General features: G+C 48.3%; 1 protein-coding gene across 7 annotated transcripts in view; it reads right to left on the bottom strand.

Moving 5' to 3' along the window:
• Positions 1 to 858: 858 nt before the first annotated feature.
• Positions 859 to 22,520, bottom strand: part of LOC103653514 (uncharacterized) — a 70,292-nt gene continuing 48,630 nt past the window's right edge. For 6 of the 7 annotated variants that reach the window (XM_020552577.3, XM_020552576.3, XM_020552578.3 and 3 more), the window contains exons 3-6: positions 2,710 to 2,808; positions 2,304 to 2,614; positions 1,601 to 2,222; positions 859 to 1,136 (exon numbers count right to left, since the gene is read on the bottom strand). In XM_020552577.3, coding sequence (XP_020408166.1) covers positions 1,602 to 2,222; positions 2,304 to 2,614; positions 2,710 to 2,806 — 1,029 coding nt within the window. In that variant the 5' untranslated portion in view covers positions 2,807 to 2,808 and the 3' untranslated portion in view covers positions 859 to 1,136; position 1,601. Of the gene's footprint in view, positions 1,137 to 1,600; positions 2,223 to 2,303; positions 2,615 to 2,709; positions 2,809 to 3,463; positions 3,643 to 22,520 lie in introns of those variants that run through there. The other variant, XR_565524.4, reaches the window with a different exon arrangement.

Below are 22,520 nucleotides of genomic sequence, written 5' to 3'. Positions count from 1 at the left end.
ATAGGCACGAGACGCAGCCCATGTAAAATTACACTCATGCCCTTTACATTTGCTAATGACTCTATAGTGATCCATCGAGGTTTAAATGGCCTTTTCCCTTTTAAGTCAGTTCCCTTTTCTGCTGTCATGCCGAAGCTCCCTTGCGCGTAGCTTCGGCGCTGCGTCAACCTTCGTATTCTTTGTGCTTCTTACACTGTGGTTCTGATCTGAGTCTGAAGGTACCTGTTCATGTATTATACTCCAGAAGCATTATTAAATCATGTTTTTGAGGACCTTCGGAAGACGAAGGCCCCCAACAGTTAGCTAGATATTTATTAGCTAGCTAATTTTACTAATAATTTTTTTAGCCAATCAACTATTATCTCTAGTGCATTTAAATAGAAAACCAAGGTTAAGATACCTAAAAGAGGGACAGATACAAACACAAGATTCTTCCACTTAGGCCTTGTTCGGTTAATCCCGTTACCCATGGATTAGATGGGATTGGAAAAAATTAAGAAAGAGTTTGACTTACTTGGGATTTAAACCCACCCAATCTCACTCAATCCACATGGATTAAGAGCTACCCGAACAAACCCTTATGCCTTGTTCGGCAATCTGGGATTCTTTCCCGGGTTGATTTTTTCCCCACATGGATTGGGTGAATCCAAGGCTTTCACCCAGTCCCTTGTGGGATTAAATCCCAAAATCCAATCAACCAATGTTTGTTCGTTTATGCCATATGGATTATATCCCAAAACCCAAATAACTATGTTTGTTCGTTTATTCCATGTGGATTAAATTCTAAACTTAAATAGCAACAAAAGCCAATAAAATCAACAACAATTAAGCATAAAACATGTCATTTCTCTAGAAATTTAAGCATAGAACATGTCATTTCTCTAGAAATTTAAGCATTCCATCCAATTCTCGATACAATTTTTTTCAAAAATTTAAGCATGTAATAGACTTAGTATAAGCTAGATTTTATCCAGAAATTTAAGCATGCCATACAAGTCTTACAACAACCTTCCTTCAGTGCTATTACATGCTGAGCCCAAACAAGGAGAAATGAAACATATATATATAGCTCATACTGGCACATGCAGACTCAGAACGTTGTGCAGAACTGTCTCCATATGACCAATATTTCCTGTCTGCAAAGTTTAAATAAGGAATCAAAAGTAGAAATCAACAGATAAAAAAAATGAAATTTATGCAGAAAGAAAAACAGCAGGCAACCCATATCAATTAATAAACATTGGGTCCTCAAAATATGCAAGCGCATGTTGTTGTTGCTGCTACACTTTTCTTGAGTGAGCACAAATGGAGGCTGATTAACAGCAGCAACAACAAAGAACTCACCAGCTGCAGGGAACCAAGTACAACTACTCCCAACCATGGGATTCAGTCTCTCTCAAGCAATAAAAATGTAGTACCCCCGTTGCATTCATCCCCATGCATGTGCACTCACGCTCTGCCTACTTGGAAGTAATAACCATATACATACACACTATATACACGACAAGCACATCTAGCTTCACACATTTCCCAAGCACCCAGATCGACGCAGGACTAGCAACAAACTAGTACAAGGTATGAAATCATAGATTATACTTACCTTAGAGCTTATCAATCTTCCGTCTTAACCATAGGAGGGCAGTTTCTGGTTCATCAACACTAAAACTGATAAATGTCTCTCTGTTGTTTGGTATGTCGAACACCTCAGCTGCTTTTATCTTCTCATCTGCTATCACATTCATGGATCTAAGAACAGAAATGCATCTCATGATGGAGAAGTCATTACCTTGAGCAAATTCTTTTCCTTTCGCCATTTGTGTAACCTCATCCTCAACTTGTTTTGATTTCAGATCTAGATATCTCCCAACAAGTCCTTCCAAAGAATCCTTCTTCATCCTCTTTGCTTCCTTATCTTGATTGATTGTTGATGCAGTAGACCTTCTCGTTGCAGTAGACCTCTGTTCAGTCCTTTCAATTATAGGATCTTCATCTTGTTCCAATCTTGAATCCTCTTCTTGTGGTTGTTGTTGAATAATGCCTTCCTCATCCATTCTTGTGGTGTTCATTTGTTCTTCTTCATTTGAAATTGTGTTCCATTCTTGTGGTAGTTGTCTAGATGTTATGTTCCAGGTCCCTTGAGCAATGTGCCCATCATATAGTTCCCCAAGAGCATCAAAGAGAGGGAAAGACTTCTTTTGAAATTTCTTGGCCCTAGGAAATGACTGATAAAACATTGTAAAAAGTAAGTTCCTAAACTACTTTATGATAAGTTCACAATTATAAAGTTGGAGTCAAAAACTTACTTTTATGATGTTTTCCCATATTGGTGGATCAGCAACAATCATGCATCGTTTCTTATTCCAGGAAACACCACTTTGCTTTCTAGCCTCTTTCAACATCTTGTAATCCCTTTTCAATTCCCTCTCCTTCTCCTGAATTTGAATCTTGTTGAATGTGACATACTCATGCTTCTTGTTGAATTCAGTAACAATTTTGTTCCAAGCATATGGACTCCAGCCATTTTGAGCCCTATATGGAGGTACATTGTGCTCAAACAACAAATCAACGAGGCTCTTTTCCAATTCAGAATTCCATGCTGCTCTCTGAACACCACCTAAATTTCAAAAAAATATGAGGGACAATTAATCATTTGAAGTTGAAACACAATAAGAATAACATGTACAAGATTTTATATTAAATAACATGTACCTCCACACTTCTTTGATGTAGAAGCTTTAGGAGAAACCTTCTTTTGAGCAGCTTTAGATAACATCAAAATTTTGGGAGAACCTCTTGTGAACATCATATCTATTATAGAGAATCACCAGCAAAAAAGAAACTATGAACATCATTTCTTATTTTATGGCCATAGTAAAAAAACACAATAATTCCTTGATCACAAAATATCCATTACAGAAATGACATTTATTGATTACACAATATCCATTACAGAAATGATTCACTGATTTCTACGTTGCTCATAATCTGCCCACATATGATAAGCTATCATATCTCTTAAGTTATTCCTTTCCATATTCCCTTCATCATTTCCATGGTCACTATTGGGTAGGCTGACAAAACTTTGCGGGTTGATATTTCCTTGATCATTTTCTAGCCATCTCTCATCACCATTATGTGATCGAATTAAGTTATGGAGGACTGCAGCAGCAATAGGTATTTTTGTTTGATTTTCCATTTTGTGAAGGGTAGCAACTTTGAGGATTGGAAATCTCTTCTTTACGACACCCAAAGCCCTCTCTACATGATTTCTTAAAACAACATGGCGATGGTTGAATAACTCTTTGTGATTTTGAGGCCTTCGATGACCATGGCCAAACTCTTTCAGGTGATATCTAACCCCACGATATGGTGCAATAAAGGAAGTCGTATTGGCATAACCACCATCTACTAGGTAGTACTTCACAGAAGGTACTTCAAACTTTCCTACAACATTGTTCATTGCAGATCAAAGAACCATTGAATCGGTTGCTGATCCTTCCCATCCGGCTGACACATAAGTTATGTTAACGTTAAAATCACACACAACCATGACGTTTTGGCAAAGGGTCCCTTTTCTATTCCTGAATGGTGCGGCTTGATCGGGTGACATTGATACTGGAACATGGGTTCCATCTATTGAACCTGTCGATGGGGAAATCCACCGGCCGGGTGGCGAAACACACCCGCCCTAATCCTAAGATGAGGAGGGGGCCTAAGCGGTTGCCTGTTTGGTAAATTCGGGATGAACACACGAGGACACGAGGGATTATAGTGGTTCAGGCCACCGGAGCGTAATACCCTACCTCCATAGTGTGTAAGTAGTATTGAGAGTGTGATTGAGCGTGTCCTTGTAACGTTGTGTGCCTTCCATTTTATTGTTTAAGGGTGGCACATACAAGGGTGTTGAGCCCCGACATGCGGGCCCAGGAGCATAATGGAAGAAATACATTATGGGAATAACTAATGCTGACAGAGTAACGCATGAGTAATTAGCGGAAGTCATGATGGCTGCAGTCCATGCAGCATTGATAGGCAGTAACCCGCACGAGTAATGGTGAGTCATTGCCCTCGATATAGTAACGTGCGAGTAATTGCGCGACTAACGTATCATGGACTGGGCACGCCGCCTGTCAGTGGAATGGACAGGCGCACGCCTTATCCGTAATGAATGCGAAGGCGCGCGTAGCCCAGAGGCGTCATGCCAGGTTCAGCCTATTGGCTTATGCCGCGTGTAGTATGCCACGTGGCAGCATCGAGTCTCCACTTGAGCCGGGAACTGGAGTGTATGCAGACAGGTCCGGACACGTGTCGACACCGGACCCCCACCTGGGCCCTGATTAAAGCCCGGACGTGTTCTGTCCTAGGACCTTGGGACCCTACTGTGGGCGGCCCAGACCCCATACGGGGGGGGGTCCGGATCCCATTCTAGGGGTCCAGTCCGTACATGTGGGGGTCCTGGACCAAACTTGGAGGTCCGGACTGTATATCCAGGGGTTCGACACTTTCCCATGGAGGTCCGGACTCACTGTTGATGTCTTAGAGTATATCACTTTCTCTGGACACGTGGTGGACCCGGACCCGCCTATGTGGTGGGGTCAGGCGCTGTTGCTGGCCCAGAGTAGTCACCCGAGGCTGGGGTGAGTTATGGCCTGGTCCCACATACAACTCTTTTACCACGCGACTAAAGATAGTCGCGTGGGTACTGTGTCTTTACACAGTAGTCTGGGGTACCCTAGTTTCTGGGTACCGACAGTGGCCCCTGGGCCCACCTTAGGGGAGGGTGCGAGCCTGCAGGTGGGGCCAAGGCTTGTACTTTGCCTCAACATGGCCTGATTGATGATTGGCATGTCGTTTCAGTGCGTCTGTTGACGCACCCACCGTCAATCCACCTTCGGTCACGCTAACTGCTATATCTGTCCCCACGGCTAACTGACCCACGAGCCCCCACGCTTGGTGGTTTCGCCAGGCCACGCGCGGGGCACCTCGTTGCTGCTGCATTGGTTTAAACAATTACCTTTTGTCTTCTGCAGCGGCCCCAAGGAGGCGCACTACAGGCGCGCGCGACGGTTCGCTCTTTCCGCACCCGAAGTCCGGCACACAAACCGTATGACTTGTGGACCCAGGCCCCCGTGTCATAGACTGGGTTTGTCTTCTGCAGCGGCCCCGAGGAGGCGCACTACAGGCGCGTGCGGCGGTTCACTCTTTCCGCACCCGAAGTCCGGCACACAAACTGTATGACTTGTGGACTCGGGCCCCCGTGTCACGGACTGGGTTTGTCTTGGTCCTTGGTGCCCGTCGGGCGAGATTTCCTGCGGCGATTGAGAGGCGTGCGGAAGGGTTTCCCTAACAAGGACTCAGGTTTCCTTGAAAAAGGATTCACCCCGCATGCGGCGGGTACCCTTTCGCATTCTCTCCCAATCGCTTGCGCCCATTTGCCTTCGTGCTCCTCTGCTCTACGCCCGCGCCACCACACACGCCATGGCTTCGCTTGGTCACCCTAACCGTTTCCAGTCTGAGGAAGCGCTTAACCTGGTGCGCGGCCTGCTCGAGTGGAGCGCTCCAGGGTTCACCGGCAGAATCCGTGCCAGCGCTGCTCCCCTCGGCGATCTCGCCGCTAGGGAGTTCGTGCTGTTCACCTCCTACATCTCCTGCGGGTTGGCACTGCCGATCTCGCCCTTCTTTCTGCTGCTGTTGGAGGAGTTCAGGCTTCAGCACCTCACGCCCCACTCCGTCCTCCAGGCGGCCATCTTCGTCCACCTCTGCGAGATGTTTGTAGGTGTGGCCCCCTGCACTTCTCTCTTCCGCTACTTCTTCGTGCTGGTCAAGTCTGGGAAGACTAGGCACCACATTGGTGCCTACTACTTCTAGACGAGGCCGGATCTAGCCATCGTCTACATCCCCACCTTCGGCGGCGCGAGGTGGGAAAATTGGCACAGCGACTGGGTGATTGCCAGCGCCGAGGCCAACGACCACCTCGTCCTGCCGAGTGATGGGCCAGCGCTCGACCGAAAGCAGTGGAGGACCAAGCCGTCCCTTTTGCCAGAGTTCCTGCCCGTATTGGACAGGATCAAGGGCTTGGCTACGGGTGGCCTAACGTCGATGCAAGTGGTCGGCGACCTCTTGAAGCGCCGAATTGCGCCGCTGCAGAGGAGACCGCGCCTGTGCTGCTGGTTCACCGACCCGAACGACATCGATAGGATCCAGCGTGGGCCGGGCACCGATCTGTCCTGGGACGAGCTGGCGGTCCTGGTGGGAGGGATTACTGGGGAAACTTTTGTCCCTGAGTCCCTGATCCTCCTCCAAAACATCCCTGTGCTCTGCGATGACCTAGGGCTGAGGACGGCGATCTTGGCCATGCTGCCGACCCTCGACGAGAGCGGCATGGCGGTTCGCCAGACCAGCGGCCGAGACCCCCACCGCGGGATCCAGATCTCAGATGCACCGGCTAGAGGTCCCCAGCCCGCCGGTGTGGCTCCCAGCGCCCCCGCCGTGGCCCCCAGCCCCTTGGACAAGGGTAAAGGGGCTGCAAGCAGCGCCTTCGCCCCAGGTGGCCCCAAGGGGTCGGAGGAGGAGAGGCGATGCCGGCTGCGTCGCGCTGACGGGTCACTCATTTTGGAGCCTCCCCAAAAGCGCTAGAGGACCGCAGGTAGGGCTGAGGAGGCGAGCTCCCAGGCCCACGGAGCGCAGAGGCGCATCAGTCCTCCGGTCCCGCCGCCATCACCACGACCACCACCATCGGTCCCACCGCCACCACCACCATCTGGGGGTGATCTCCCCTAGGGGCACCAACAGCAGCAGCAGCAACAGCAACAGCAGTAGTAGCAGCAAGAGCGGCGATCTCGCTTCCAGGGTCACTGGAAGGTCTAGGGTCCCAAGTAAGTGTAGCCCCTTTTTTCTTTGAGCTTAATCGTCATGCCGACAAGTCTTAACCCATCGTCTGTTTTTCAGGGCTTCTTCCCCCTCTGCTCCCAAGGCCACACCTCCTCCGCCAGATACCATGCCCACCGACGGGTCTGGCTCTCAGTAGCAGGCATCTGCTGGGAGTGGTGCCGGTGATCCGCCCCCGGCTGCTGCCAAAACAGCACCAACAGCTTCCCATGCCCCAGCCGAGGATCCGGCGGCAGCGGCACCAGCGTCGGGTGGCGTCGCAGCGGCGGCGGAGGTCCTAGCTGGGGGATCCGCGCCCCGTTCGGACACTGGGGATGACGCAGGAGGCACGTCCATCTCCAACTCTCCGCCTGCTCCGGAGGAGATGGAGGTGGTGTTCGGGCGACGGCTCCGGTCTGGTGCCAAGTAAGAAGCTGCGTCAGTCCTCCTCCCCCGTATGCTGTCCCGCCCCCGCCAGATCCTTAGTGACACTGGGGCAGCAATCTTGTGGGAGTGGGAGGCGCTTGAGGCTGAGCACCAGCACCTCAACGACTGCCACACCCAACTGGAGGAGCGCACCAAGACGGCGTCCCGCCAGTTCATCTCCAAGCGGTCCCAACTCGAGCGGGACCGTAAGGAGTACAAGAGGGACCTCCAGAAGGTGTGCGCCAGGGAGCTGGAGGCGTCTCGGAGGGAGAAGAAGGTGGCTAGGAGGGAGGAAGCCTTGACTCAGAGGGAGGCCCTCACAACAGAATACCAAGCCAAACTGAAAGCCCTGGACCAGACTCTGGAAGCCCAGCGGGTCCAGCAGGTCAAGGCCGTGGAGAGGATGAGAAAGTGGGAGCAAGAGCTCGAGGGCAAGGCCAGCGACGCTACCCTCACCAAGGAGAAACTTAAAGCGAAGGAGCAGTACTTGGATAGGCGGGAGACGGACCTCGCCAGGCGAGAGACGGATCTCACCTTCCGGGAAGAAATGCTCACCCGGTGAGGCGAGATGCTGGCCGAGCACGAGCTGGAAGCAGAAGAGAGGGAGAGGAAGCTAGAGGAGAGGATCTGTCAGTTCAACGCGGCACAGGCGGAGCCGGGCCCCCAGGCGGTGGAGGCCACCAGGAAGGCCCTTGAAGATCTTCAAGCGGAGCACCGCGCCAGGGTCCAGCGCATCGCCGCGTGGGCCGGCGAGGCGAGCACAACACTAGTGCCGCTGGGGATGAGCCCCATCCCAGTATCGGAGCTGCCAATGTCAATCTCCGACGCGCTCCCGGTGCTGGACTCCATCGCCGATCACCTCCGGCGCCTAGACCAGATTCTCGAGGCCCGCCTAGAGGCAGAGGGCGGCAAGCTCTGTCGGGCGTGATTGAATACGTCTTGACATGCTTTCGGAGTCACGACCCGGCCATATCCTTGGAGCCGGTGATCGCTGGTCTGGTGGCCACCACTGAAGATGCCGCCCGGGAGAGCGTACAAGACGCTGTGGAGCTAGTGGTCGAGCGCTTCTAGCGCGACCCTGCTGATGACCTGTAGAGTAGTAGAGACAAAGCAAGGGTTCCGCTGGGAAGCAGCTGTAACAACTTTTGATTTTGTAAGATGTTCTAAGAACCTCTAATGAGGTAGCATTGGAACTTAAACTTATCTGTATGTTATTTGTCCTTGCTGTGTGTAGCGTCATTAAGTTCCCCTTGGTACTTGGCCCCCTGGGAGGTAGGCTCGACGTGTCGAGGCTGGATACCAGTATACCAAAGATAAAATTGATGGTCCGGTCCCTAGGACCTGGACCTGCACACAGCTCTGGCTTTGAAGTGTTAGGAGCACACCCATAGTACCCATCGTCTGGTATCAGCCATCCTTTGATTCATGCAACAGGACCTGCAGGACTTAGATTGGGAAGCCAAGCCGTATGCCCGGACCCACAGGATCACAGTTCCAAATGCTAGGGTGCCCGTTGCAGAGTGGTGGAGTGTGCAAGCTTAGGGTACGTAACCATGCTAAGCGGCTACACAACTCCGGACCCCTCCAGGAGACGAGCGCCCCTTCTTTAGAACTGGTCCGCAGGTTGCCGGACTCCCTGCAGTAGTAGCAGGGTCCCAAACTGCAAGCCTAGCTACTCAATTCGGATGTCATCATACTAGCAAGGGTGGGAAACTGTATGAGTCGGTTAGATAAAAAATAATGCATGTAAATCGAAGTAGAATAAAACCATCACAAAAGCACATCTGGGGGGTAAATCATTTCCTTATAACTTGATATACATGGGTGTAGACCAACAGACTGGGTTACAAGGGCGGACCTCACCGGATTGACGTACACATATGCGCAACCTAGTTACAAATGAAGAGAACTCAACCCTGCCAATGTTGCTCTTATGGGTAGAACTTACGGAGATGCTCTATACTTTAGGGATTGGGAAGAGCTACTCCTTCTGTTGTGGCAAGGTGGACACACCCGGGTCGGCATACTTCCGTCACCTTGAAGGGTCCTTCCCAACTAGGGGAGAGTTTATGGAGCCCTTCTCGGTTCAGTACTCACCTTAGGACTAGGTCCTCGACCCTGAGCTCCCTACTATGCACAAACCGTTGGTGGTAGCGCCTGAGCGCCTGGTTGTACCGTGCATTTTGGATCGCCGCTTGCCATCTGCATTCGTCGATGAAGTCCACGTCCTCACGTCGTAGCTGTTCCTGCATAGACTCATCGAAAGACTGGACCCGTGGGGAGCCCATAATGACTTCTGGGGAAAGGCAAGCTTCGGCCCCATAGACTAGGAAGAACGGGGTCTCCTCGGTAGCTTGGCTGGGTGTGGTCCGGTTACCCCATAGTACGGACGGAAGCTCGTTGACCCAATTTGCACCATGCTTTTTAAGCAGTCATAGGTGCGTGTCTTGAGTCCCTTGAGGATTTCTGCGTTTGCCCTCTCAGCCTGACCGTTGTTCCTGGGATGAGCCACAGACGCAAAGCAGAGCTAACTGCCGATGCCCTCGCAATACTCTTGGAAGAGCCGGCTTTTGAATTGGGTCCTGTTGTCCGTAATGATACGGCTTGGGACCCCAAATCTGCAGACAATCGACTTGAGGAAAGCAACAGCAACACCTTAGGTGATACTGATCACAGGGGTAGCCTCTGGCCACTTTGTGAACTTGTCGATGGCGACGAAGAGAAAACGGTACCCACCGACAGCCCTGGGGAATGGCCCTAGGATATCCACCCCCCGTACAGCGAATGGCCAGGAGGATGGAATCATTTGTAGAGCCTGAGCCGGTGTGTGTATCTGCTTTGCATGGAATTGACATGCTTCGCAGGACTTTACTAACTCAGTTGCATCCTGGAGAGCAGTTGGCCAGTAGAAGCTGTGCCGGAAGGCCTTACCAACCATTGTGCGGGATGATGAATGACTTCCACACTCTCCTCCATGGATCTTCGTGAGCAGCTCACGACCCTCCTCCTGGGTGATGCACCGCATGAGAATGCCGTTGGCGCCATGGCGGTATAAATCCCCTTCTACCACCGTGTATCGTTTAGCCAACCGCACTATGCGCTCTGCGGCCACATGGTCTTCAGGAAGGATATTTTCTTTCAAGTAGTCCCGGATCTCGGAGATCCATGCATCGGGACCATTCTAAGATACTAGCTGTCGCGCTAAGAGGTTGGCAGGACCCTCTGTAGCACACACAATCCTTGGCGCTATAGATGGAACGCCACCGGGACTGCTAGCTTCGAGGTGCTAGTCTCGCCCCCTTCACCCGGTTCGGCAGGCTGGGCGGTAGGTCTCAGCAGCCTTCTTTCGAAGACGCCCTCGGGCACAGGTGCCCAAGTTGATGCCCTCGTGGAGAGTTCATCTGCTGCTGAGTTATTAGCCCGAGGAACATGTTGCAGTTCCAGGGCAACGAAGTCCTTCTCCAGCTTCCTTACGTGGAAGAGGTAAGCTGCGAGCCTGGGCTCGTTGCAGCTACATTCTTCATGGACCTGCTTTATAATTAGCTGGGAGTCCCCCTTCACGAGGAGCTGGTGGATCCCTAGGGATAGGGCCACAGACAGGCCGAAGATCAGTGCTTTATACTCCGCCATGTTGTTGGTGGCCTTGAACTCAAGGTGCACCATGTACTTCACTTGATCTCCACTTGGGTCGATGAGGACCACTCCAGTGCCGCCACCCTGCTGGCAGGCGGACCCATCGAAGAAGAGCGTCTAGTGGGGCTCGGTGAAGACCAGAGCCCTAGGCTCTGTAGGTGTGGGATCCGAATCGGGATCCGGACCCCCAGGAGCGCTCGGGGAAGGAGTCCACTCCACGATGAAGTCAGCCAGGACCTGGCTCTTGACAGCGTGGCAAGGCTAGAAGTCCAGTTGGAACTCAGCAAGCTCCGCTGCCCACTTGGCGATGTTGCCTGTGGCGTTGGAGTTGTGGAGAATGGCCTTTAACGGGAAGGAGGACACCACCACAACTCTGTATGCCTGAAAATAGTGGCGCAACTTCCTGGATGCGACAAGTATAGCATATATAAGCTTGTGCGTCTCAAGATACCTGGCCTTTGCCTCATAGAGGACCTCGCTGAAGTAGTAGACCAGCTTCTGGATGGTTCGGACCTCCTCAGTCGGTCCCGAGTCCTCAAACTCCTAGCCTTGGTCGGACCACCACCTTCTCCTAGGGGAACTTCCTGACTCCCCTGGGGATGTTGTGTCGTCCTTTCGGCGACCAGCACCATGCTCACCGCCTCTGAAGCCGCTGCAATGTATAAGTACAACGACTCCTCCGGCTCCGGAGCTACCAGTATTGGCAGGGACACAAGGTGCTTGTGGCAGAACCTCCCAAGTTATTGGGCCCACATGCACCTGTCCTTGTCTCAAAGACCTCAGACGGCTATGCATGTGCACCAGATAACTTAACAGGATCTGTCCGAGTGCCCCAAGGACCTTGGATAAACCACTTACAACCAGAACCGCAAGATTAAGTAATACAAATCACACACATCAACATTTTTGCAGCGGAAATCTTATTACCAAATTTTACAAGTTACAAAAATTTTACTTTGTACATGATCGGAGTGATTACAAAGGTGATTCCAAGAAATAACTTTAAACTATTATAAATTATTTATAAGTTTGAAATATATGCTATCTCAAGTGACCATCCTCAGTAAGAAGAATAGAAGGGTTACTTAGACTTATAAGAAGGCCGAGCCCACCAGCACTTAACACCATCATCAGCAGCACAAAACTATAACCTGAAAAACAATAGGGAATAAAACCCTGAGTATGGAATTACTCAGCAAGACTTACCCGACTAAAGAAAAGACTCTCAAGGGTATGGTGGTTAAATAGGGATCAAGGAAAAGGCTTTAGCAAGAATCAACATAGATATTTTTGCAGAAATAGCTTACTAAAGTGAATCCTTACTGTTGGGGACTTGTTCTCAAATGCTAAGAATTAAGAACAAGGCAACACAAGAAATGTTAAACGTTAAAGTCCTTCGTCCTTCGAAGCATTATTTCCCTTAGGACATAATGATTTTCGGACGAAGGTTATGAAGGACATACCTTCATACATTCAACATATAATAATGAAGAAAGAATCATATGAGACACAAAAGATAGCATAAACCATTATGTATTATTATCAACTCGTTTCTGTATTATTATTATAGAAAATTAGAAATAATATCAAATTACAAATGTACCTTCGGCTTGAAAGAAGGCAAAAGTAAAAGCGTGACGCAAAACCAAATGCCAAGTCAGCCCCCGCAGTACGGGGGTACTGTTCACCTATTTATAGGCACGGGACACAGCCCATATAAAATTACATCCATGCCCTTTACATTTGGTAGTAATTCTATAGTAATCCACCGAGGTCTGAATAGCCTTTTCATCTTTAAGTCGGTTTCCTTTTCTGCTACCACGCCGAAGCTTTCCTGCTCACATCTTCGGCGCTGTATCAACCTTCGTATTATTTGGGCTTCTCCTACTGTGATATCGACTCGAGTCCGAAGATACCTATTCACACATTATACTCCAGAAACACTGTTAAATCTTGTTTTTGAGGACCTTCGGAAGCCGAAGGCCCCCAACAGTAGCCCCTCGTAATATTAATTTGTTAGAATAATAAATTTAGATTGCGACATGGACGAAGGCCTTAAGCCGAAGGTCCGAAAAAACACCTTCCCTTTGCTAGAATAGCAACATTCACTGACAAGCGGGGTCTTCCAATTTTCAACGCACTGGGCGTATAAATAAGAGCATACCGCGAGCTCATTTGGTACGCTCTCTTGCCATCTGCTCTTGCTCACTCAATTTTTAGCTCTTGCGCACCAAGACTTGCTTAGCTTTTTAAGTTTTTAAGCTTCGGCGTTGAAAACAGTTTTTTAGTGTTTCCGAAGATGTATGAAGATAAGAAGGCTGCTGCCGAGATGAAGCTGAGTCTCTCTGAAGAGAAAAACCTGGGGTTTCTTATAGCAATGTCGAAGACCAATACAGAAAAAATCACCAAAGAGATTTTAGAAGGTTTGTCTGAAGATACTGATGACAGCGACAGTTATGATGTGGATAGTGGTGGTGAAGACTCCGAAGATCGCCCTTGGCGACCAAGCCATGCGGTTTTCGGCAAATCAAGTATCAAAGAAAATCATCTTGTCAACATGAGGGGAAGATATTTCCGGGACTTGTCCGTTGTGAGGGTCGACGAAGGAGAAAAGACTTGTCCGAACCCTGAAGAAAATGAAGTCGTAGTGTACCGAAGCTTTTTGAAAGCTGGACTACGATTTCCCCTGAGCAACTTTGTCGTAGAGGTGCTGAAAATATTTGAAGTCTATCTTCACCAACTTACCCCCGAAGCAATCATAAGGCTGAATATCTTCGTGTGGGCCGTGAGAAGCCAAGGTCTGGAACCTGATGCGAAAAGTTTCTGCAACATACACGAATTATCATACGAGACAAAACCCTGGGGTAAGGAACAGTATCACAATAATTTTGGCTGCTATAGTTTCGTTTCTCGGTCTGGGTCAAGCTGTCCCGTGCCAACCTTTCGGAAGAGATGGCCCGGCGACTGGATGACAGAATGGTTTTATGTGAAGAATGACCTAAAAACACGGGAAGATATTAAAGGTATAATTATGCGCCCTATTTGGCAAAGCTTCGGCCTGCGGAGGCCGAAGGTTGAAATGAATGAAGCTGCCGAAGAATGCCAGAGAGCCTTCGGAGTTATTTGTTCTTTTATTGGAACGAGAGATTTGGTCCAAGAGCATATTGCCTTCAGAGTATGGCCGCTCGCGGAAAAATGGGAAATGCCACAAGAGACTATAAAGGAGGCTGACGAAGGTGGACTTATCAGGCTGAAGTATACTTTCAAATTCGGAGACAAATTCGTAGAGCCAGATGATGACTGGCTAAAAAGCATTGAAAATGTAAGTGATGAACTACTTGGGGTTTATTCAAAGGCCGAAGATACTGCATTGTCAGCAGCCTTCGGAGGCCGGAAAAAGAAAAGACTGAACCGAGTGTTTGACGCAATTGGGTTCGTGTACCCCGACTACCAGTATCCAACGCGGGGCCAAAAAAGAAAAAGCGCAACTTCTGCACAGGAAACTGCTTCAGCCGCTCCCAGCGAGCCAGCGCCGAAGAGACAAAGAGTAAAAGTTCTCACACACCGGCCACGCTACATTGAACCAGCTATAGTGCCTGAGTTCGCCGGTGAAACCTCTTCGGCCACCGAAATTAAAGAACTAACTTCAGAGCCGAAGTTCGAAGAAAAAGCTGAAGCACCTTCAGCAGAAAAAGCAGAAGAACCGAGTACTGAAGGAACGAAAATATTGGAAATTTTAAGTCCTTCAGCAAGTGTTGAGACAACAAAAAACCAAAAGGGCCCAACGGTGACCCCAAAAAGAAAAAGAATGGTCACTGTGCTAGATGTTCTGGAGACAATTGAGTCCTCAAGCACGACTCCGAAGAAGACTGTTGAAACTTCCGAAGCGGAAACTGAAATCTTTGATGCTGAAGCTCCAAAGCAACAAACTGAGACTGAAGCTGGGCCTTCAGAGCCCACGAAGGTAAAATCCTTGGAAACCGAGGAAGAAAAAATGACAGAGCCAATTCTTGTTGAAGAAATCAGTGATGTTGCCCCCGAAGCATCCCCCAAAGTCCTTGATTATATTGTTCGACATGCTTCGGGGAAAAAGTTGTCTGAAAAAGAAAAGCAAGAGGCCCAGTTTTACGCCCAAAAACTGAAATATCCAGAGGGGGCGTTGATATTCAACGGCAGCGGAGAAGAAGACTTCTTGTATTGTCTCCCTCACAGCAAGGAGATTTCTGTCTGTCGGGAGATGAGCAAGAGCTTCGGATTCCCAACACTTGAAGACGGGCTCTCGGTGTTGTCGAAAAACGAGCTGGCCGACAGCTTGGCGTACAATAGCTTAAAGGTGCAAAAAATGAGGTCTTTGTATTTTTTCTTGAAACCAAAATTTTTTCATTTGCTTAAATTTATTGACGCACATACATTTTTCTTTGCAGGGCCTTATACTTAGTAATGCCCTTAGGGCCCAAAAAGATGCCGAAGATGAAGGGTGTGTTATGGCCCTGAGCAACCTTCGTTCCGAAGTAATTGAACTAAGGAACGAAGGTCTCGAAAAAGATAAAATATTGCATTCATTGATAAATAGAATAAAAGAAGACGAAGCTACTTTTAAAGGTCAAGCTGAGGCTCAGAAGCGTGAAATTGAAGATCTTCGAAAACAACTAGCCAGAGCTAAAGAGGAACGCATACTTGAAGAAACGAGGCGAGAACTTAGCGACCAATGGGCAAATCATTTAGAAGGAACTGTTGAAGAGCTTCGTTCGTCCAAGAAAAGATGCTACGACAAATCTGTGGAGTGTGTTAAGAAAATGAAAGCTAGCTTCGCCAGCGTTGGCGCATTTTCGAGCGAAGAAAACTTTACAAGAGGCAACACCGAAGATCCCATCGAATGGATTAATCACGAAGCTGAGGCCTTCGAGGAAATTTTAAATAGCCGTGGGGACATATGTGCTTTTTCGGGTGCCAGGGGGATTGCCACCATTTTGGAGAAAAAGGGCTGCGAGCATGTAAAGATTTTAGCGCAATCCGAAGCTACCTTGTCCTTCGAAGATGCAAAAGATCCTTCAGCCGAAGCTAGCATGGTTGGTGGAAAATTTTTCACCGATGTCTGGGACAATGGTGGTCGAGAAATGGCCCGAGAAATTATCCAAAAAAGCGAAAAGGGCATCCATGATGCTAGAAAAGTAGCAGAGGCTGCTGAGAAAAGCGCAGAGCCCGAAGGGCAAATAGGTATTAACTAATGGTTTTTATTGTGTTGTAATTTTTGATTTTAAACTTCGTTCGCAATTTGTAATAGCAATGTAGCTGTATCCTGTCCTCCCTCAGATCCTACTAAAGCGTCTCCGGGCCCTCCCCCGAAAGATGACGATGAAATTAAAAAGATGGCTGAAGCTATCATGGATCAAGTTGTTAATCAACTCCTGAATGAAGCTGCGGAAGTAGTACTTAGGGAAGACTAGGTGCTATTGTAAAAACATCTGAAATATAATATGTATAATATCTTGTAATCCTGAATGTAATATACTTGTCTTTTTTTATGGTTCAATTCTTTACGATGCATGAAATTTTACATACGTACCATTTTTGAGTCTTTGACGAAAAAACACCTTCCCTTCTTTTCATGCTTCGTGAAGAAGAATTTTCATTTATCACAACAATATCCGTAGTGTTCTGATGAAGAATATCCAAGCTTCGTGAAGATATTTTCCGAAGCTACACTTCCGAAGATCAATAGTGTATCTCCTTGTGACTTAGCATGATTTTCCCCTTTTTCAAAACATTCTTCTGAAGATCGATATTGTGTCCCCTTCTTGTGCCATATGCAGCATGATGTATGATGCTTATGCCATGCGAAATGATGTGATGATGTTATGCTATGTAAAATGGTATTTATTCCGAAGATACACGCACATCCCTGTAATAAAACACATAATCTTTTTAAATCAGCGTTGACTTTTCGCTGTCAGCCTCCCTTAGGAGCTTCTTCGCCTTTTACTTCAGCGGAATCAGCGTTTATTTTTCGCTGTAAGCCTCCCTTAGGAGCTTCTTCGCCTTTTACTTTCAGCGGTATTCGCGTTGACTTTTCGCGCTTCGCCTTTTACTTAGGCGGTATCAGCGTTTATTTTTCGCTGTAAGCTCTGCATTCCCTTTGGAACGACTTTGGAGCAGAAAACTTACACTGCGCTCCCTTTGGAACGGCTTTTTGTAACTTCAGCAAACTTACTCTGCGTTCCTTAGAACGACTTTTTGTTGCTTCGAAGATTTTTTGATAATTCGAAGGTCCTCCTTGTTATCGCAAATCTTTAAGCTTCAACAACTTAAGCCTGTGGAGAAAACTTGTGGCAAACAACGAAACTATTACATGAAATTTAAAAAATGTCCTTTATTACACAGAAAATAAAACTGAATGGAAAAGACTACTATCAAGGTAGGATATTTGTCAATAGATGTGCTTCGACTCTGGCACAGTGCTATTGACTGTGCGAGCTTCGGACTGTTCTCTGAAGTCCCTTTGGTGTTGAGCATATTGGCCCCCTTCTGGCTGCTGGCCTTGTTGCAGCGGTGGTGGAGGCGGAGGCTGTTGCCAGGAAGCTTGAGGTTGACTCGCCGAAGCAACAGAAACTGCAGGGTGGTTGCCTACATATTCTGGGATGTAAGGCGAATGATACGAAGCAGTGTGCATGATTTGCTTCGGCTGAGCCTGTTGTGCTGCAGCTTCGGCTATCTCCTTTTGCTTCTGGATGGTAACATGGCACATCCTGGTGGTATGGCCCTTGTTTTCACCACAGAACAAGCAAAATATTCTCCTTGGTTGATCTCCAAACCTTCCGCCGAAGCCCCTGGCGCCTCTGCCTCTTGGAGCTGGCGGCCGGAAGGAGCTTTGCTGTTGCCCCGAAGCCTGTGAGGAGCACTGTGGCCTTTGCTGCTGACTTCCCTTATCATCATTTTGAGTAGAGTTATGAATTGACCTAACATGCCATGGATAAAATCTTCCTCCGAAGCCCCTGGTCATTTCAGAAAACCTGAAAGCTTCCTCCCTTCTTTGACGAAAATCATTGTCGGCACGAATATACTCGTCCATCTTCTAGAGCAGCTTCTCCAAAGTTTGCGGAGGCTTCCTAGCAAAGTACTGAGCTGAAGGTCCTGGCCGAAGTCCCTTGATCATGGCCTCAATGACAATTTCATTGGGCACTGTTGGTGCATGTGCCCTCAAACGCAAGAACCTCCGGACATACGCCTGAAGGTATTCTTCGTGATCCTGGGTGCACTGGAATAGAGCTTGAGCAGTGACCGGCTTCGTCTGAAACCCTTGGAAGCTGGTTAACAACATGTCCTTCAGCTTTTGCCATGAAGTGATCGTTCCTGGCCGAAGGGAGGAATACCAGGTTTGAGCAACACTCCTGACAGCCATAACAAAAGATTTTGCCATGACTGCAGTATTGCCACCATACGAAGATACTGTTGCTTCGTAGCTCATCAAAAACTGCTTCGGGTCTGAATGGTCATCGAATATGGGAAGCTGAGGCGGCTTGTAGGACGGAGGCCAAGGTGTAGCCTGCAGCTCAGCGGACAGAGGAGAAGCATCATCAAAAGCAAAATTTCCATGGTGAAAATTCTCATACCAGTCATCTTCGTTGAGGAAACCCTCCTGATGAAGGTCTTTATTCTGAGGCCTTCGGTTCTGCTCATCCTGAGTAAGATGACGAACTTCTTCAGAGGCTTCGTCTATCTGCCTTTGCAGTTCAGCCAGCCTGGCCATCTTTTCATTCTTCCTCTGCACCTGTTGATGAAGCATCTCCATGTCTCTGATTTCTTGGTCTAGCTCATCCTCTGGCGGTGTCGGGCTGACAGCCTTCCTCTTCTGGCTTCGGGCCTCCCGAAGGGAGAGAGTCTCCTGATTGGGGTCTAGCGGTTGCAGAGCTGCAGCCCCAGTTACTGAAGCTTTCTTCGGTGCCATAGCGAAGGTTTATGATCGCCGAAGGTGTTCAAAACTCAAAGAGTGGAAGTGAGTTCACCGGAGGTGGGCGCCAATGTTGGGGACTTGTTCTCAAATGCTAAGAATTAAGAACAAGGCAACACAAGAAATGTTAAACGTTAAAGTCCTTCGTCCTTCGAAGCATTATTTCCCTTAGGGCATAATGATTTTCGGACGAAGGTTATGAAGGACATACCTTCATACATTCAACATATAATAATGAAGAAAGAATCATATGAGACACAAAAGATAGCATAAACCATTATGTATTATTATCAACTCGTTTCTGTATTATTATTATAGAAAATTAGAAATAATATCAAATTACAAATGTACCTTCGGCTTGAAAGAAGGCGAAAGTACAAGCGTGACGCTAAAGCAAATGCCAAGTCAGCCCCCGCAGTACGGGGGTACTGTTCACCTATTTATAGGCACGGGACACAGCCCATATAAAATTACATCCATGCCCTTTACATTTGGTAGTAATTCTATAGTAATCCACCGAGGTCTGAATAGCCTTTTCATCTTTAAGTCGGTTTCCTTTTCTGCTACCACGCCGAAGCTTTCCTGCTCACATCTTCGGCGCTGTATCAACCTTCGTATTATTTGGGCTTCTCCTACTGTGATATCGACTCGAGTCCGAAGATACCTGTTCACACATTATACTCCAGAAACACTGTTAAATCTTGTTTTTGAGGACCTTCGGAAGCCGAAGGCCCCCAACACTTACTTTCAATAATTTAAAGCCAGATTAAATATTAATAGACTCTGGTTGCACCTAGTCTAATTTCACCATCTCATCAATACAACATCATTTTTATTCATAATGTTCACATCCTGACTTAGGTTGTAGGTCGGAGATCAAGTCTCCACTCTCCGGGGATATAACGGCGATCCGAATCGATTTACTCAGCTGAGGATCTCTAACCACACGACATATGTTTCTCGTAACTCTTGCATATGTCTACTATTCCCCCGGATCCTCCACTGCATGAATAGGTCCACGCCACCCGAGAGCACACAACCCCTTTTAGGCGGTCCGTTGCCAGGAGGGTACGTGCCACTCTCGCCATCTCTCCACTCCCAGTGCACGATTGTCTTTTCATGTATGGAATAGCCGAGTTCAAGCTTACCCTGTCCCATATCCGGGGCATGTGGCTAGTTAAGATAGTCCTTGATCAACAGGCCTACATACACATCCAATCCTTAATTAACCTAGGTAGAACATCACCTATTTCTAGCCCAAGTCCCGATTTAAGTACTTCCATCCTTAGGATTGTCTATGTTCCTTAGGATGAAAAGAGCATTATAGGGATTTTTGCAGTAAGATCCCACTATGCTCCCAATGAAAATATATTCTTGCAGGTAGAAGTCGTCCTTCCTCAGGATAACCCCTGAGCTAGGCATTAATGCAAAAGACAACCTCTATCCCCAAGATCTAAGCAGGACTAAGCATTTTTGTAAATCATATTTTGATACTTCATCAGAAGTATCTATAAAGGTATGGATATCAAGGTAGGCAATGCATCCAATATTTTCCAAGCAACTCCTATAAACTTAATGCACATTTCACTAGACTTAAAGTGTATAAAAATCTTTTAAAAATACAAGGAATGGGTTGCATGCACCGAGGCTTGCCTGGGATGAAACACTAGGTTAGTGTTTGTTAGACGACGATCACTTGACGATCAGTCTTTGTTCTGACACTTGTTTCGTCTGTCCATCTTCAGGTTCGTCCATCAGCATCACCTTGTGGAGAAGCTCACGCGTAGCATTATCTTGTGGAAGACTCAACTCTGGTTCTCCGCATCACGTGGTTAATTCACGTACCTGAATGATATGCATAATGCACATGAATGCATATAAACAGGAATAGCACAAATCTAAATAGTGTTATACGACATCGCATTAAACATCTAGTGGCGAGGCGTTGTACAATTTTATACGGAAACACTAGTTACTGACGTACGACTAAGCGCAATAATCACGCTTCTCTAAATTAACGAACCTAACACAAACATCACGAACAACAAACCATACACATTAAATATAATTAGCCTAAACACAACTCATCAGCTAATTAGTTAAATGCTAAATTTATCCCTCGCTTTATAAATTATACCACTTTGCTTACCAAGAACTAATTTGATTTTATTTCGCACCACACATATTTATTTAATCTATCTAACAATTCGGCTAACAAACTTGTGCGCCAATAATAAATTTAGCTCAGATTCACTACATTGATTAACGAATACGAATCCGGGTTTTTCGTCGATTACACGTTAAATATCGCAATCTATTCCACTAATCCATTTATTAAAATAAAATAACAGAAGCAGAAAATCAAGTTACGCTACTAAAATCCGATTTGAAATCGCGAAATCGAAGGCGCTATCCGGCCCACGCACAACACCAGCACCTGACAAGCATTGCATTGGCGGTTTTCTTTCGTCTTCTAGCGCAACAACGACACAGAAAAACTGTGTCGCGAGGAGAAGCTCATTAGTATTCCATTGACAAAAAGATAGCGCGCGAGTCACAACGGGAAAGAGCTCGACGCGGCAAAGCATGCAAAGGCACGATCGATGATATTGCTATACATGACGCGGAGACGTACGATGGCTACATGGATAGTGTTGGGAATGGCCGAGTCCGCGCAGAGCTCCAAATCAACGGCCACCAGGACGAGCTGGGACAATCGAACCCGACGATATCCGCTAGCCGGAGCGCTGGGAAGCTCAACAGACGCGGCCAAGAAAATTGGCGAGCGTACGCGGGACGACCGACGCGACCAACCAGAAAGAGCTTCTGGAACGCGGTCAGGACTAGAGACGGAAACGCGGCTAGAGACCCAAGCATCCGAGACCGACGAACGGCGACGCAAGGAGCAAGGCGAGCTCTACAGCATCGGCAACGGCACAACATCGACAAGAACACTATGCGCAGCCATGGCGACTTTGGCGAGCTGGGCGACGGCGTGTAGACACCAGAGAACTCGACGGCGGCGACCAGGGCGAGCGCAGCAGGGAGCCGGCCACGGCGAGCAGCAGGAGCGAGGGAGCATCGCGGCAATGGAAGAGAGGGGAACGCCGGCCATGGAAGGTGACGGTCGTGGAGAAGCAACAGTGAAGAATCGTCCCTAGACGACACGCTGGTGGCCAGCCGAAAAGACAACTTGAGTTGCGACTAGGGGCCCCAGCAAGAGCATGTTGCCGCGGCTGATGGAGGCGAGGAAACCGGCGAGCGTGCAGAACACGGTGCCCAGGCATGTGACCGAGCTCAGCAGGGAAATCCAGCCGGGCGTAGGAACACGCCATGGGAGCAGTGCAGCGCGCGCGCAGGAACCAAGCTCGAAGATGTCGAGCAGAGACGGAAGAGACTCGTCCGGCAGCCATGGCGAGCTTGGGAGACCGCGACGCGCAGGGGCTTCACGGCGCGCAGAGAGCTTGATGAAGCGCAGCCATGGAGGGAGATAGGCACGAGCAGGAAGCTCGACAGCGGCCATGGCCGAGCAGCGGAACTCCGGCGTCCATGGCAGGGAGAGGAAGACGCGAGGGAGAGATAGGAGGAGCTCGGCTGGAGAGGGGCGAGCACCAGGGAGCTCGTCTGGTGTCCACGCCATGACCGA

The sequence above is a fragment of the Zea mays genome, chromosome 4 (genome assembly GCF_902167145.1).
Source record: "Zea mays cultivar B73 chromosome 4, Zm-B73-REFERENCE-NAM-5.0, whole genome shotgun sequence".
In the NCBI taxonomy this organism is placed as follows: domain Eukaryota; kingdom Viridiplantae; phylum Streptophyta; class Magnoliopsida; order Poales; family Poaceae; genus Zea; species Zea mays.
Note: the sequence above shows the minus strand (reverse complement) of the source record. Positions and strands in the feature narration are given on the sequence as shown.